This window comes from Rattus norvegicus, chromosome 5, assembly GCF_021556685.1.
Source record: "Rattus norvegicus strain SHRSP/BbbUtx chromosome 5, alternate assembly SHRSP_T2T, whole genome shotgun sequence".
In the NCBI taxonomy this organism is placed as follows: domain Eukaryota; kingdom Metazoa; phylum Chordata; class Mammalia; order Rodentia; family Muridae; genus Rattus; species Rattus norvegicus.
In genome coordinates this window covers 162,994,752-163,011,294 of record NC_141538.1, presented here as the reverse complement: position 1 = coordinate 163,011,294, position 16,543 = coordinate 162,994,752, and the positions used below count along the sequence as shown (strand labels likewise).

The window sequence follows — 16,543 nt, the reverse complement described above, 5'->3', positions numbered from 1 at the left end:
TAGAAGTATGAAATTTAATTTCCGAATATTTGAGGTCTGTCCATTATTAGTTTGTTTTTGATTCTAATTTACTTTGGTGGTACAAATAAAGTTTCATGTTCTTTAATTGCTGTGTACATTTATGAAACTTTTTGGACTCTGTGAAGGTCTGATTATAAAATTGGAGAATTAACTGAACTTCAAGATGCTTTCCTTTCTTACCAGGTGAGGGACCAGGCACAGCGCTGTTCAAGAATTCTTCTGGATATTGAGGCCGGTGCCCCTGTGCTTCTCATCCCAGAAAGTTCTAGATCAAATAATCTGATAGTAGCAAATCTGGGAAAGTTGAAAGTGAAGAACAAGTTTCTCTTTGCTGGATTTCCTGGGACTTTCTCCTTACAGGATAAGGTAAGCCACCATCAGTGTCTGTGGCTGTTCTCATTTGAATATGAATTGAAAAATCCCCAGTCCACAGCTCAGGGGCTGCTGTTACTTCTGAGGCCCTGTGGCTGGGAGATTTCTTGACATTTCAATAACCCTTTCAACTGAAATAGTGTTATGTTGTAATCCTCATTAAGTGTAATTAACTTGTTTGAGCCAACAACCCTGTGGGATCAGCCTTCCATCTGTCACAGTACTCTACATGTTTCTGGGCTGGTAAGATCACTCAGCAGGAAGAAAACACTTGCCACCAAGCCTGACCACCTGAGTTTAATTCCTGGAACCATAGTGGAAGGAGAGAACTGACCCCACAAGTTATTTTCGGGTGCTCTACTCACACCCACACATCATGCACTTACACTGTAATAGTAAATATTTTTCTTTTCTTTTCTTTTTTTTTTTTTTTTTCGGAGCTGGGGACCGAACCCAGGGCCTTGCGCTTGCTAGGCAAGCGCTCTACCACTGAGCTAAATCCCCAGCCCCGTAAATTTTTTTTTCAAAAGGTATTCCTTTCTAGATGAGCTGTTTTTATGATTTGGTCCTGTTTTTATCTGAAGACACTTCATATCTTAGTGGCAAATGTTAGATCATACCCTACTCTGCATCTTAAAATGACCTGGGTGATTGTTTCTTACTATGTTTGGAGTTGTTCAGGGTCAGCATGAGGTTTGCCAGCGTTTTCACTCTTTATTTGGGAAGGCGAGGACTCTGAGCTCCAGAGCTGAGCTTGGAGGCACTCACGGTTTCTGCCTTGTAGGAGGCTGAGTGATGTTTCTAAACAGCAGTGAGGCCTCACTCTCAGGGCACGTGCTCCCCACCCCTTGCTAGTCTCCAGCCTTCATGTCCTCTGCTTATTCTGCACAGCTCATTTTTTGTGTGTGACTACAGCACTTCCTGGAATCCCCACCAGAGGTGCCTGCTTGTTGTCCAGCAGCTAATAAGCTAGGAAAAGAGATAAGTCTCAAAGAGATGAGGTGAAGTTTGATTGTAAGCTCATCAGGACAATGAGTGAAGAGCTGATAATTGTTGAACACCCACTGTATGTCATTTGGTGCTAAACTCTTTACATATATAAAGAAACCATGTTTCTTCATAGTACTTCTGACACTAGCTATGTAGGACCTTCTCTACATCCATTTTCTAACTTTGTAGAAACCTGCTGGACATTCTCCAAGTGGTATAGCCACCTACGGTTAGCTTGGGCCTACTTCGGACACCAGCCACAGGTCCAGGTGTCTCGTTAATGACTAGCCAGCAACAGATTAGGGGTTTGCACACACCCCTCCAATCTCAGGTCCAGTAGGTTGCCATAAGAGCTGCAGAGCTCAGGGAATCAGGTTCACTAGCTCATTACAGAACTGGAAGAGAAGAGCAAGGATGTCCCAGGGTCAGGGGCAGTGGGGCCTCTCTTGCATGCATTAGAGTCTCACCTTCTGTTGTGCACACTTGGCACAACTGTGAGTCCAGTGTGTGTGCTTTATCTCGGAGAGGAGCTCCATAGCTCTTCATGATTGCATTTTGTCTCTACCCCCCTCCCACTCTGGAGGTGTAGGGAGTGGCAGAAATTGACAGTGCGTTCTTTGGGATGTGTCTGTATTACATCTTTATTATGAGGTCACACTAAATGTGTGAGGCAGGGGTAAACTGTAGTCAGAAATGGTAATTTATTTCTGTGGCAGTGTTTTGTTTCTCTCCCCTCCCAGAAAAGGGAACGAGCTCATTTTCTTTGCCATATATGTTTGTATATGGACTAACAAATATGCTCTAAAGTTGGCTATGGATGAAGAATCACTAAACTATTCTAAGACATTTTTATAAAATGATTCCAATTTTTGTTAAGCAAAATAACAGTAGAAATTATAGAATATTAATGACAAAAAAATTCCTGTCTTTGTTTTTGAGGATTTGATTTTAGGTGGCAGTATCTACAAAGATTGCCTTTTCTTTAAGGTATACTGTGGTTTCTCTCTCTCTCTCTCTCTCTCGCTCTCTCTCTCTCTCTCTCTCTCTCTCTCTCAGTTATTCTGAATAAAATAAAACAACTTTATGGGATTCAGTACTCAGTTCATACTCATATGCTTAAAACAAAATGAAGCCCCCAAGTGCTGAGCCTTTGAAATGCTTTGCTTTACGCAAAGCCTGCTTTATCACTGTTTGTATGGCTGCTTTAGGAGAGTGACTTCTCACCTGTATGGGAGAAGGTCTGTATTAAAAGCCTTTTTAGTCCTGGCGAGTACTTCTTGAATGTCCTCATTTTATATTCAGAAGTCCCAGGAAAGCTTCTGTGTTACATACAGACTCGTGGTTGTTCAGTGGAATTCCATAAGGCTGTGTGGAGTGTGTCTTGTCTAGATCCCTGTGCAATTTAGCTCATCTGAGCTCAGTGCTGATGATGGTTTCTAAGTTGATACGTTTCTCTTATGCTGTGCATTGACACTTGCCCTTGATGTTCTTGCCCATCTAAGCTGTGTCTAATACAATGTCCAGTGGCCCAAGAACAGCAAATACTCCTGACTTGGCTCATGTAGATCCCTGGAGCACTGGTGCCCTCTGCCCCCAGGTTTTATGACTCCTCCTGCATGTGGGATAGTTTCCTCTAGAACCTGTTTTACTGAGGACATGTTTGGATTTTGTCGTATGCTTGCCTTTTCTTTTTCTCCACCATAGCTTTTGCTTAAACCATAATTTCTAAATCAGAGTAATTCAAAAGCTTTGGGTTGATCTCCTCAAGCTATTGATTTATTTAAATTAACTGCGGAGAGGATGTAAAAGTCAAATAAAAGAGGAAAACTCTTTGGAGTTTAAGTATACCAGGCAGTGTTACTATGGAAACATTTAAATGATAGCATTTATCTAGGAATGTTCCTTAGAAGAATGCAGGAAGTTTGCTTTACTGATAGTTTTGATCACTGCTCAGGAAGTGGAGACTGTGGCTTTTCAACTTTCCCAAAGCTGAGGAGTTACAGCCTTGCTGCAACACCAGAGAGCCATGTTTCTCATACTCCCAGGGAGAGTACCTGTGATGGGAGAGGAGCTGTCTCAGGATGCAGAAGCCACACACAAACAGGGCTCTGAGGGGTCATGCGGACCCAGGGAAGTTGAAAACACCAGTGACTAGTTCACTTTGTGGAATCAACTTTTCCACCTGCCTTAGCCATTTGGGATTACAGGCGTGTGTGCCACAACATCCAGTTTGTTTGGTGCTGGGCATTGGACCCAGAGCTTCGTCCAAGCTAGGAAAGCATCCTAATACGCGAGGCACATAAAGCCCCCTAGATATATATTTTTTTAAATTACAGTAAGCCCTCCTTCCCCTCAAAGCAGTAAATATATTGTATGGCTGAGAGATTTGCTTTGGTTGAATTTGGCAGAAATTGGGATTTGTTCTTGGGCCAAAGACTGTCTTCTTGTATGGAATCTTTGGTAATATTTTTGCCATAATTTTGTGTGGTGGTAAGTGTCATGGCCTCACTTTCTTGTGTCTAGGATCTTTGAGAACCTAGCTGGGGACTAGGATATAATTTCTGAGCTAGTTGACGGTATTGTTATCTCCTCATCTCTGCATTCTAGTTTTCTTCTCTTCCTCCTAGGAATCTGTGCCTTCAGCTTCTCCAACAGATACAATGAAGCACAGTATGAAGAAGATGCCAAGCACAGAGGACCCCAAGGGACCCCAGGTACAGGGGCTATTCATGATGCCTCCTGCAGGAATGGGCCTTGGCAGCTTGAAGAGTGACTTTGTACCCAGTGCCTCCATCAAGCAACGTGGGCAACAGGCTGTGCCACCTATTAGTCAAAGTTCCAGCAGTCCAGGTAAGAGAAGAGGAAAGAGCTTTGGACTGTCTAGAGGCTCTTTCACAGAGCTCTGGGGAATGTGTTGATACTGTGGAGGCTGACAGGGACAGCATCTGTGTGAAGACCTCCTGCTGCTTTGGAGGAATGAGTGTCTTAGGCGGGTTTAGTCTTCTGTAACTTCTAAAGTGGATTCAATTGGAAGATGCGATAGAAATAAAGAGTTTGTCGGTTGTCTGTGGGACTCATACAGGTCCAGATGGCTCCCAGTAAATAGTGATAGCCCAGTTAGTCCTGTGACCTCCTAAGCTGTCATCCAGACCCTGTCCCTATAGGGCACTGTTAAGTTCTCCAAAACAAGACACTAAGTGTCGATGAGGTGTAGAGTGTAAGGACAGAGGACTATAAAATAACTCTCAGAGGTCTGAGTCATCCTGCTACGCATGCTCTTGTTTTGGATTTCTTAATTCTCTGGGCTTTTTGGGACATGGCTCTACATGTAACTGAGGCTATTGTGACCTCTTCATCTTGCTTCTGCCTTTCAAGGGTTGGCATTGTAGCTGTGCCCTTCTTGTGAATGTAAGAATCAGTCATTCTGAACCTTGGCCTAATCTGGGCTCTGGGGTTTTTAACATGCTATGGTGGATGCTGTATTGGAAAGTGGGTACCTGGGTTGGGAGGGAGGAATGTGTAAGGGCAGCAGGGATGAGCTCAGTGCGGATGCACTGTGGGCAGTGAAGAATGGGAGCTGCTTCTGCTAGGTCTGCCCGGATTGGTAGACTCCCTGTAGGACCTCACAGCAAGCAAAGAGTCTAATGGCTGTGCTCATGAAAGATACTTTTGTTCATAATTGTGGCATTTTCTTGAACACACAAATGAACCTGATACTGTGTTTGCATGGATTTACTCCCTTGTCATCCTGCTGTAGGTTTATCTCTCCTCACAGAAGAAGGGGCAAAGGTTTAGACAGATGACATAATTTGGCTCGTCATGTGGTTGCCAAGTGTAGAGTTGGACAATGAGTTTTGGAAGAGCACAGTAGACTGGCGTGACTCTGTCCCTGAGCTCTGTGTATGAGCTGAGTGCTGTGGTACTTGGAGGGGTGCCACAAGCCAGTCTGTGAGTGGTTAAGACAGTGACAGTTAGGCATGCAGCCAGACTGACATGGAGGTAGATGCCTGTAAGAAGAGATTTGGAGGGGGTAGGGAGATGGCCTGGTCAGTAAAGTACTAGCACAAAAGAACGAGGACTGGAGTTTAATCCCCAGCACCCATGTTAATAATAACAACAACAAAACATGTTTGTAATAGCAGCACTGTGAAGGTGGAGGCAGGGGGACCCCTGGAGCTTGTTGGACAGCCAGTCTAACTGAATTGGCAAGCTCCAGGTTGAGTGAGAGAAATCTTGCTCAAAAAATAAGGTATAAAACAATTAAAGACGATGACACAGGACATTGATCTCCACATACAAGTGAATGTGCATGGTTACTATACACAGACATACATACGTGTGAACATGTACAATATACCCAAAGATTTGGCATATCTTACAGGAAGGTGTCTCTTCCAGCATTATTTCTACCATCCAGTTGATGTTTTTTAAATAGAATTCATTGATCAGTGTGGTACTTGGTCTTGGATGACGGTTGTGGTTTTTACACTGTTTCCACTTCCGTAGCTGCTCCCTGAGGTCTCTCTGAGGCCAGGACATTGCCTTTCTACACCTCTCTCACAGATCAGCCCAGCTCTGATAAGTTTTACATATTTGTTAGTGCAACTGTCCACTCAAGAACTCTTCATTAAGGCCCTGCTTAAGGCTAGGTGTTTAAATACTGTCCCCAGTACATTAGCATCCCCTCACTTATGCTTCCTCCCAGTATGGTACTTACAGGAGAAAGATACTAGCTATGTAGATATTAGATGTAGTTAAAGATAGTATATAAGGGATGACCATAAATATTGATAGAGTATAGTATACGTTATGGGAAAGATAAGAAGATTGAGGACCCCATGGAGGTGGGAAGATGATAGTACCGATGAGGCTGCCAAAGAAGCAAAGAGTGCAGCCTTTTGGAAGATGCCCGAGGTTTGGCAATCAAATGGGAAAATAGCTGAAATGAGGTCAGAAAAGTGGGCTGTAGGCTTATGTAGTGCCTCCCAGGCATTTGCAGGGGGTTTTGTAGGGTTTTGGATGAAATGTGGCTACTGAAGTTTCCAAAGGAAGAGAACATTTCAGTCTCTTTCTTTTCTATCCAGGTATTTTGTGGAAAGAACGGCTTTATGAGGCCCAGTGGAATTATGAAGGTGTACTGGAGGATACTTTGTAGAAGTGTAGGCAAGGCTGAAGGTGGTTTGGGTTGATCAGTGGTAGGAGAAACACAGAGTATATGTTTGAAAAGAGAATCGTGGCCTGGTATTGAGGATGGGCAGTAGGATGTATGGATCTGACACTAGCCCTGGGGGCAGGGGTCTCTAGAGGCGGTATAGGGTTCTTGACAGCAGTGCAGAGCTGGTTCTGATTTCCAGAGACAGAATGGACTGACTTTGGTCCTTAAGTTTGCTCAGGTCCAGCCCTTTCTGCTTGCTACTTTTTTTTTTTTTACTTCTTTTTTTCTTTGGGTCCTTGTAGAAGACCATGTCTGCCTGCTGGATTGCATTGTCGTGGATCTCCAGGACATGGACATCTTTGCTGCAGAGAGACACCCCAGAGAGGGCTCTAAAGCCTCAGAAAGCAGCAGTGGGGACCTCATCTTCCCTTCCTACTTTGTGAGACAGACAGGAGGAAGTCTCTTAACTGAACCTTGCAGGCTGAAATTGCAGGTGGAGAGGAATTTGGACAAGTGAGTGTTTTTTCTGAATATCATGTAAGTAGAGTCTCAGCAGCTTGGAAATGAGTGCTGTAAGGTACCACACTCCTTTACTCAGTGAACAGTAAGTGACGCCCTGAGTAGCTAGCTGTTCACGAGGACTTCCGTGATGGAAGAGAAACCGATGTTGTCACAGGGATTCGGTGTTGAGGGACACAGACAGGTGAGTAGATAGCTCTAAGTTCCTGTCTGATTCAGGGACAGTGTTGCAAGATGATACAACCCTGCTCTGGGAACAAAGAGAAAAATGTTGGAAATTAGCATGGATTTCAATGGAGATAGGGAGGTAGAGGGCCAGCAAGATATCTGGAAAAGATGAACATTTGGAGTAAGCATTCCAAGTGCAATAGACTCTGGCCCTGCTACCACTGACCCCCTGGGGTCTGCCCCTACCACACCAGGAAGCCCACTGAAAGGCTAAGGGATCTGGCCAATTCACCTTGTAGTTAGCCTAATGTGCAGGAAGCTTATGTCTGTAGTTCAGAGCAATCATTGATTTAGTTCTCATTGGCTCCATAACTGCCTGGGAAACTTTATGATTCCAGCCAGCAGAGTCATGCTCAGTACCAAAGGCTGGCTATGTATTTAGCAAGGTTGTGGCCCAGGGAGTGTCCCTGCTTGTCTGGCTCTCTCCCAGTGCACTGGAAGCACTGATTGCCGTAGGTGACATCTTTCACTATGGTTCTTTGGTTTGGTAGAAAGCAACATTTTGCATTTTGACTTCAGCAAAAGATAGAAAGTAGCTAGATAGCCGTGAAAGAGATTTGCTGAGTGTGGAGACCGTTCAGTGGTTAAGGGAGCTCTCTGCCCTTCCAGGGGCCCCATGTTTTGTTCCTATTGTACATGCTAGGCAGCTCTCAACTATCTGTAACTCCAACTCTCGAGAATCTGATGTCCTCTTCTGGCTTCCATGAACAGCTACACTCACATGCACACATGCACACACGTACACAGATGAAAGTTTATAAACAAGTCCCAAACAGAGACACTTGCAGTGAGGTCACTCTGAAAAATAACCTCCTTACCTGGCTGGGACTTACTAGACCCTTTCCAGTCTCCATGTTTGGGCGACTCACTTTATGCCATTTTCCACTTCTCTTCAGATGACTGCTACAGTTTAGCACACTGGGGTGTTTTCTCTCTGGAACCTGTTATTCCGGAGCTCCCTGGCTGCTGTCCAGTAATGGTTGGTGTGCGCTCTGTTTGGCTAGCCTAGCTTGGCCATCCTAAGAACTTCTTATTTAGAAATTGAACTATTGTTTTTCTTTGCAAGCAATGGTTTTTAAAAGGTGCTTTTTTTGTCCTCCACTTCTGTAAAGTTCTCCCACTTCCTGTGTGCTATGTGGGGTAGTGAGACTCTGTAACCCAGCAAGAGCACACCAGCAGATGTGCTGTCTGCTCCCCACCCATGAGTGTACCATTTGGTAGGCTTCCCTGATGTCCTCTGTTGATTGCATTATTATTCTGTTTAAACTCTATCGTGGGACTAGAGAGAGAGCTCAGTGGTTAAGAGCATGTGCTTTTAAAAGGCCCTGAGTTCTCTTCTTAGCACCTGGATCAGGTGACTTATATAACCTTCTGTAACTCCAGCTTCAGAAGATCCCATGCCTCTGGCCTCCTTGGATACCTGAACTCAGCATGCATGCATCTTACCCCCCACCATTCATTAATCAAAACAATACAAAACAGACTATTGTATATAGGTTTTTCCTTGCAGGCAAGTCAAATTTTATTTATTTTTGGCAGTTCCAAGTGTCAACTTAGGGTCACAGTATATGCTAGGCAAATACCCTACCATCAAGCTGTATTACAGCACCAGAACAGGTCTTCCTTCCTTCCTTCCTCCCTCCCTCCCTCCCTCCCTCCCTCCCTCCCTCCCTTCCTTCCTTCCTTCCTTCCTCCCTCCCCTTTCTTCCTTTAAATATAGAAATGTACAGTTTCCACTCTAAACCCAGCCCTTGGGTTATGTGTTCTGGCATAGTGTCTGGAGGATTCAGGCTGCCTGTTGCAGCCATGGGAGGCGGAGAGTGCTTTAGTCCTAGCATGAACATGTGTGTCCTAGAGCCCTGAGCATCTTTAGTATCACTCCAGGTCTTCCTAGTAATGTGTCAGGTGCTCTAATGAGTGTTGTTCTTCCACCCTGCCCCAAGAGGGCACAGGAGGAAAGGCTCGTTTCTTTTCCGTCTACTTTGGGAGCTGGAGATGAGAGCTGGGCATCTGGTCCTTGCAATTTCCCCAACTGGAATATTTAAGCTATTTGAGTCTTGTGAGATTTTTCTTGATCCTAGACTAGTTAGGTCTGGTGTAGGTGTGGTTTTGTCTGTAATCACAGTATTCAGGAGTCTGAAGTGAGAGGATTGCTATGAGTTCCAGTTCAGTATGGACTGTAGTGTGAGATTGTCTTAAAAAGTAAAAAATAAAACCCAAAATGTGTAGCTAGAAACAAGGTTCAGCAGTTATGAGCAATGGTTGCACTTGTAGAGATTCTGGGTTCAATCTCCAGCACCCATATTGTAGCTGAAAAGCCCATATAACTGTACCCAGTAGTCATGTACGTACGATTCCTTCTGATCTCTGTAGGCACTGCACACATGTGGCATATAGACACACATGCAGGTAAAACATCCAGTATGTAAAATGAAAACATGAATTAATTAGCTCATGTGTATTGGCATGTATATGTTTACATTTGTGTGTATACTTACTTGGCATGCTAGGATGGAACCCTGGGCCCATGTGTGCCAGACAAGTTTTTCTGGACTAGATCCCCAGCTCATTAGCTTCGAGGATTACTTTCCTTGCACATTTGGGGGCTACGACCCTCTATGTAGTTAAAGCATGGCAAACACAGTGCTGTGCACGCTGAGAGATACATGACTGTTTTTGCCATTGGAAGTTTGAGATTAACTGCTTGATAATGTAGGTAGCCACATTATAGCCTTACATTTGGTTGTGCTGTGCCAAGGCAGTTAGTGACTTATTTCTGAGCATGGCTTCCTTTTTTCTCCTAGAGAAATAAGCCACACTGTTGCAGACATATCTGTCCATGGCAGTCTGTCCTCTGTGCACTGCTCCCTGGATCTGTGTAAATATAAGCTGATCCGAGGCTTGCTGGAGAACAACCTGGGAGAGCCCATAGAAGACTTCATGCGGCCTTATGATTTGCAGGATCCAAGGATTCACGTGAGTGAGACCGACAGCATGTTCTTCCAAGCTCGTAGTCTCAACTGAAGGTCACCTGTGTGCATATTCCTCCAAGAATGCAGGGAGCAGAAGCGGGGAAGTGGTGGGACAGTGAGTGGACTAGACTTTATCACTCCAGTGCTGACCAGCATTTCCTTCTACAGACTGTGCTGAGTGGAGAGGTGTACACTTGCATGTGCTTTCTCATCGACATGGTGAACGTGAGCCTGGAGCTCAAGGACCCAAAAGGAAAAGAAGGCACTGGCTCCCTGGCCAGGTAAGGCTTTGTTCAACACTTGTAGGAACTGTGTACCCCTGTACAGGGCAGACTGAAGAGTAAAGAGCTCTGGAGTAGGCTCAGGTGGCACTTCAGTGTTCTGATACACTGGAGCTGGAGCGCGGTCCCACTAGTGTTAAGGTGTGGGGAATGGGGTGCCTTGCCCAGTGTCTGTACAGTTTTAGCACAGTTGTGGGCAGAGTGCCACTGGTAACTGCCTCATGGGTCAATGTTTTAAAATGGAGAGAATTCAGGGGGTTGGGGATTTAGCTCAGTGGTAGAGCGCTTGCCTAGGAAGCGCAAGGCCCTGGGTTCGGTCCCCAGCTCCGGAAAAAAAAAAAACAAAAAACAAAAAAAAAGTATCAGTCTCTAAAATGGAGAGAATTCAGACAGATATAGATAGGCAGACGACAGATAGAGAATATGAATGAGAACTGTTTTGAAAATTGGCAGCATTGGGCTGAGCTCCCTACTTGGAAACCTCTAGAAGCAACATAGCAACTGCTTCCTTTATGGGCATGTGCTGGCTAGTTGAAATCTGTGGTGTAGGAATACAGAGTGGGATTTTGAAGCATGCATTGTATTTTTGCCCTGAAAGCCCTCCCTTGTCCTCTAAGTGGGGCAGCTGATGCTCTAGTTCTCTAGATAGATTGCTGTTGTTGCTTTATTTATGTATTTACTTATTTTACTAGCCCTAGGTTATATGACTGGGAAGTTGGGTCACATTTGAAAATGGGATGTCAAGGCTAGTAAGGCCTGTCTGAAGCACTGACTTACATCTTTCTGTTCAAAGCTTGTGTGGCCTGCTCCTAGTTCAGCTGAGGGGAGCCATGCCATGGTGAACCTGCATTCTTATGGGTCAGCTACTCTTTTGATTTATACCTTGAATTTTTCAATGTGGAATGATTCTGTGTGTATCATAATGGTACTGAGCAACTCCTAATCACTCTTTGCAACTTTCTCTTTTTCCAAAAAAAGACAGTGGGTCTGGATGCACTTCCTCTTGGTTGGTCAGTTTTCTTCCTTCCCTGAGTGCAGAATAGGATGTTGTTTCCAGTGAGCTATAGTGGTCTTACACAGATGTGTCTGCTGACTCTGGAGAGAGAAGCCTCAGGCAAGCTATAATTTCACAGATGAAGTCAAAAGAGACCCTGGATATCCACTGGGGATTATGATTTAAAACATGGCTTTGTTAGTCTAGGACGGGACATGGGGTGGTAAATCATTAATGATATAATAGATTGGGTATATTGTTATTCCTCATGCATTCCTGTGGATATAATCTGCTCTCTGCAACTGGAAAAGGTTTAAGGCACAGTGCTACTGACTGCATTTTGAGTGCCCTGTGAACAAATCCAGTTCAGGATCTCAGATTGAATGGTACTCTGGTATACTGATGATGTCACTCTTGTTCCACACCTGAACTACATTTTATAAGGTAGGATTGTGTTTAACTTCTCCTTTGCTTTCTTCCCTTTCAGATTTGACTTTAAGAAATGTAAGCTGCTCTATGAGAGTTTTTCCAACCAGACCAAGTCCATTAACTTGGTTTCCCATTCTATGATGGCATTTGACACCCGCTATTCTGGGCAGAAGCCCAGCCATGGCATGACCAATGTGTTCAACTGTATCTTTCAGCCCTCCAAGAGCAGCAGCGCCACCCAGGGCTCCATTCAGATTGAACTGCATTTCAGGTAGTGGAGGCAGACGCCAGCTCTGCCTTCCTTTGTCTGTCTGTGTTGTCCTCCACCCTGTACCCCTCACCCCCAAGTAGGTCTCACCATGTAGCCCAGTGTAGCTTGAAGTTTACTATGTAGCCCAGGGTTTCCTTCCTGCCTCCACTTCCTCAGTGCTGGCATTATCCCCACATTTGGCTCCCCAACTCTCCCTCTCCTTATGGTGATATTTCCTTTCATGCCAGTGGGCCAAGTCCCTGTGGCCTTAGAACATCAGAGAGGAGCTGTGAAGATAGGCAGTTGGAAGCTCACAAGCTTTCACCAGCACTGTGCTGTGTTAACAGCTCCTGCTCACTTGCAGTATTATGGATTCACCAAAAGATGTCTCTGTTGCTTTAAACAAAAAAAGAAAGAAAAGAAAAATAAAAAAAGGAGTTTGGCTTTGAGCCAGATCCTCAAAATCAACCTCCTTGTAAGCTTTAATTTGTAAAGTGGCTTGGGGAAGGAAGAAATTATGTGAGTCTAAGGAAAAAACCCAAGCCAAAAAACCTTTTGGTCTGCATGAAAGAAGGGTGGTTTTGAAGGTTATTTATTCCTGTCTGGCAGTGGGGCAGAGAGGGGAGGGAAGATGGCCTAGAATCAGGCAGACCTTATCCCCAAGACAGCCTTCCTCTTCATAGCAATGCATCCTTGTTGAGCTTTGAAGTTGACTTTCTTCTTTTATGGAGTGAACCAAAATTCAAACAAAAACCTAGACCTCTATCCTTGGGCAGGGGTGAGAGTTGAGTCATTCTGACAAGTCACTTGGCACCCGCAGCAGCTGCTGCTGTTACTGTTATCATAGCTTGTGTGAGATTTTTATGATTTGTGGCTATCCGTATACTTGTACAACTGGCATTTCAGTGTGCTGGTCAGAGTCTAGCCTTGGAAGGAAGGAGGCTTGGTGTTTCATATGACTTTAGGAAGTCTGGCAAAACAGACATTTTAGCTCTTTTGTACCCAACAGTGGAAATGCTAGTGGCTTCCTGACTTGACCAGGCACCTTACCTACTGCCAGTTGAATCCTCCCAGATCTGCAAACAAGGGCAATTTTTCTCCTCTTTTACATATGAAGGTGTAAGTGACTCTTGGAAGGTTACACAGCTTAAAAGTCTAGTAGTCACAAGTTAGCCCTGTCTTTGATATCATAGCTGAGTCCCCCTAACTCTCAGGCCCTCTGGCCTCTGTCAGTAGCTAAGTATAGTCTTGGGATGTGATGGGTGTATTTGGCAGCCTCTTTGAAGATGTTTCTCAGAAGGGAAGGCTTCTGTGTATTTGGTCTTGTTGTAGAGAGATAATTTGGTATTTGCTTTATTCTTACTGTTCTTGACTTCCTAAGTAGTCACCTCTTTGACCCTCCTCATCATGGCTTTAATATGCAGGAGGCCCAAAGTATTATTCTGCATATATACTAAAGGCATATAATTTCATGCAGCCAAACAATCAGTTCTTACCTTGGCCCTTGCTAACAGAAGTGCCCTTGTTAGTGAGAGGAGCAAACTGCTTCAGGAAGAATTGTTCTTCTGTTGGGATTTTGTATGTCAAATATAAATCACTTCACAGTGTTTAAAGGCTTGAAATATTTTCCAGAAGCAGAGTCTGACACACTTACTTTCCAGTTAGCTCTGAGTTCTGACAGTCTCTGCTCAAAATGGGCTGGAAAATTTTTACGGAGGGCAACGTTTTTTGTTCATTACAAAGGGTAGAGTGTTTCTGTGACAAATGCTGTGTGTGAGAAGGAGCTGTGTCTCACCATGCCCTTTAACTAGAGGCAACAAGCCAGGTTTAGCAGAAATAAGACTGGAAAAAAGCAGCCTTAGGCACACCCCTAAATCAGCCTTTCCCAAACAGGCTTGGAAGTGAGTAAATGTACAGCCAGAGCCAGGGTCTTTTTCACAAGTTCAACCTCCAGACCCTGTGACCTATCGCTAGCCTGTTTCTGGCTTCCCTTCCTCTGACTGCTGGTGTGGTAATATGTGGTAATAGGGCTGGCTATTGACCTGAGGACACTGTGGCTTCAGGCCAGGCCTGAGTGATTTTCTTGGGATCCTTGAAAACTATAAGTCCTTGTCCCCACCTTTCCCTCTGCCCTGTTTCTACTCTAGGATGCTTACGATCCTCCTATGGCCAATGTCCTCCTCAGGCTAAAAGATTGGGGCTGAGGTTAGTTGTAGCTAAAGAAGTCAGATAGCACTCGTATATGAATGTGGTGTTCGTGAAGCAGTCCTGAGCTTCTGAGAACCTCATCAATCCTAGACCTACCCATCAGGAAAGAAGCTGGCATTGGAGAGTACCTGCTGTGTGCCCCGTGCTTTCTCCTACAGTGTTAGTATTCTCGCTTTATATATGAGCAAACAGGTTGAGAGTGATATGACTTTAGTGTGCATTTCTTGACTTCTAAGCCTCTGCTCTTCCTTCTAGACCAGCCTTTCCTAGACCAGCATGGCAGGTCGGCCATTCTTAAAAGAAGTGCCAAGGGCAAAAAGCAACTCAGAATTTGGATTTTTCTGCTGGCATTTTGGAGAACTTGCATAGGCTTGCCAGTCAAACTCTTCTAGTAATATCCAGGGAGAGATGCCGCAGCAGTTAAGGCTGCTTTCAGAGGGCCCAGGTTTCATTCCTAGAACTCCAATGATGACTCACAACCATTAGTAATCCTGTCCCAGGGACCAAGGCTCTTTTCTGGTCTCCTTGGGCACTGTACACAGGTAGTGCAAAGACACACATACAGTCAACATCCATACATATAACAACAGAACGAAAAGAGCACCCATAGGCTCTCAGGTCGGATTGGGGCCTTTGGGTTGGACTAGGATGTGTATCCTGCATTGGTATTTCAGATTAGGCTGTGTTGTGGATTGCGGCATGGCTAAGACCATCCCAGCTCTACCTACTATTGTAATTGTGCCTGCTCAATGATGATGATGATGATGATGGTGGTGGTGGTGGTGGTGATGATGATGATAAATTGTATATTTGTTTATTATTATTATTATTATTTTATTATTATTATTATTATTATTAAAGACAGCCAACAATGTCAACACTGCCAAGTGCCTGTTGTAGAATCATATTAGTTAAAGGCACTGCTATCTTGCCTTCTTAACTATAGTACTTACTCTTGGTTATTATTATTTTTTAATGAAGGGCTGGCAGTTGGTTCATTGATTAAGAATACTTATTCCTCTTATAGAAGAACTGGGTTCAGTTCTCAGCACCCACATGGTGACTTACAACTGTCTGTAACTCCAGTTCCAGAGGATCCAGTGCCCTCTTCTTACTTCCATGGGTACTAGGCATGCACATGTTGCACAGATATGAATGTAAGCAAAATACTGAGACATAAATTCTTTAAAACAAATGACTAACCTCCAGAAAGCTTAATACTTTGTGAGCAGTGCTCAGAGTGTTTCCCACTCAAAGCTGGCAGTTTAATTAAGAATCGCTGGAATGGGGCCTGGCATTGTGCTACATACCTGAATTTCCAGCTAGACAGCAGCCTGAAGCATCACTGAGTCCAGGCATTTGAGGCCACCTTGGATAATACAGGGATAATGTAAAAACAGAAGAGTAACACTGAATTGCTACTTGCTGGGTCTTAGGAGGCCTAGGCAGTGATTAAATACATGTTTCTCTTTACAATTCTGTTTTTTTCTGCCTTCTTTTTTGTAGATCTACGAAGGATTCCTCCTGTTTCACTGTTGTTCTCAACAACCTCCGAGTGTTTCTCATATTTGACTGGCTGCTGTTGGTCCATGACTTCCTGCACACTCCCAGTGATGTTAAGAAACAAAATGTCACTCCTGCACGCTACCGCAATGCCAGCAGTGAATCTGCTGTTGTTCCCAAAACCGTTAAGAGTGGAGTAGTCACCAAACGGTCATCCCTCCCTGTGTCCAATGAGAGGCACCTGGAGGTCAAGGTCAATGTAACAGGTAATTGTTCATAGTGTGCTTCACTGACTGATGGTTTGGATGTTAGGTCAGACCCGTCTTACAGGACACTTTCCCTGTGCCAGCCACACCTCTTTTTGTTTTGTTTTTTTTGAGACAGGATCTCACTTAGACCAGGCTGACCTCAAACACTGAGACCTGCTTGCTTCTGTCTTCTGAGTGCTAGGAATAAAGTGATTCTGTGTTCTCTGTCTCTGTCTCCTGCCTCTTTCCTCTCTGTCTTCTCTCTCAGCAGGTAGCACTATATCACAGGCTGGCTTGGAACTTGTCTTTCAAGTGCTGGGATTGTTGGTGTAAACCACTACACCTAGCTTCATAGTGCCTTTTTTTGTTTTGA

At 44.4% G+C, this 16,543-nt stretch overlaps 1 protein-coding gene across 11 annotated transcripts in view; it reads left to right on the top strand.

The window, feature by feature from the left end:
- Vps13d (vacuolar protein sorting 13 homolog D) overlaps positions 1 to 16,543 on the top strand; it is a 225,412-nt gene that overhangs the window by 58,594 nt on the left and 150,275 nt on the right. For all 11 annotated transcript variants that reach the window (XR_015619775.1, XR_015619774.1, XR_015619773.1 and 8 more), the window contains 7 exon segments: positions 205 to 387; positions 4,011 to 4,233; positions 6,841 to 7,051; positions 10,090 to 10,261; positions 10,426 to 10,538; positions 12,020 to 12,232; positions 15,926 to 16,188. Coding sequence is in view for 8 of the 11 variants with exons in the window: in NM_001395589.2 (NP_001382518.1) it covers positions 205 to 387; positions 4,011 to 4,233; positions 6,841 to 7,051; positions 10,090 to 10,261; positions 10,426 to 10,538; positions 12,020 to 12,232; positions 15,926 to 16,188 (1,378 nt within the window). In the remaining 3 variants the exon portion in view is untranslated.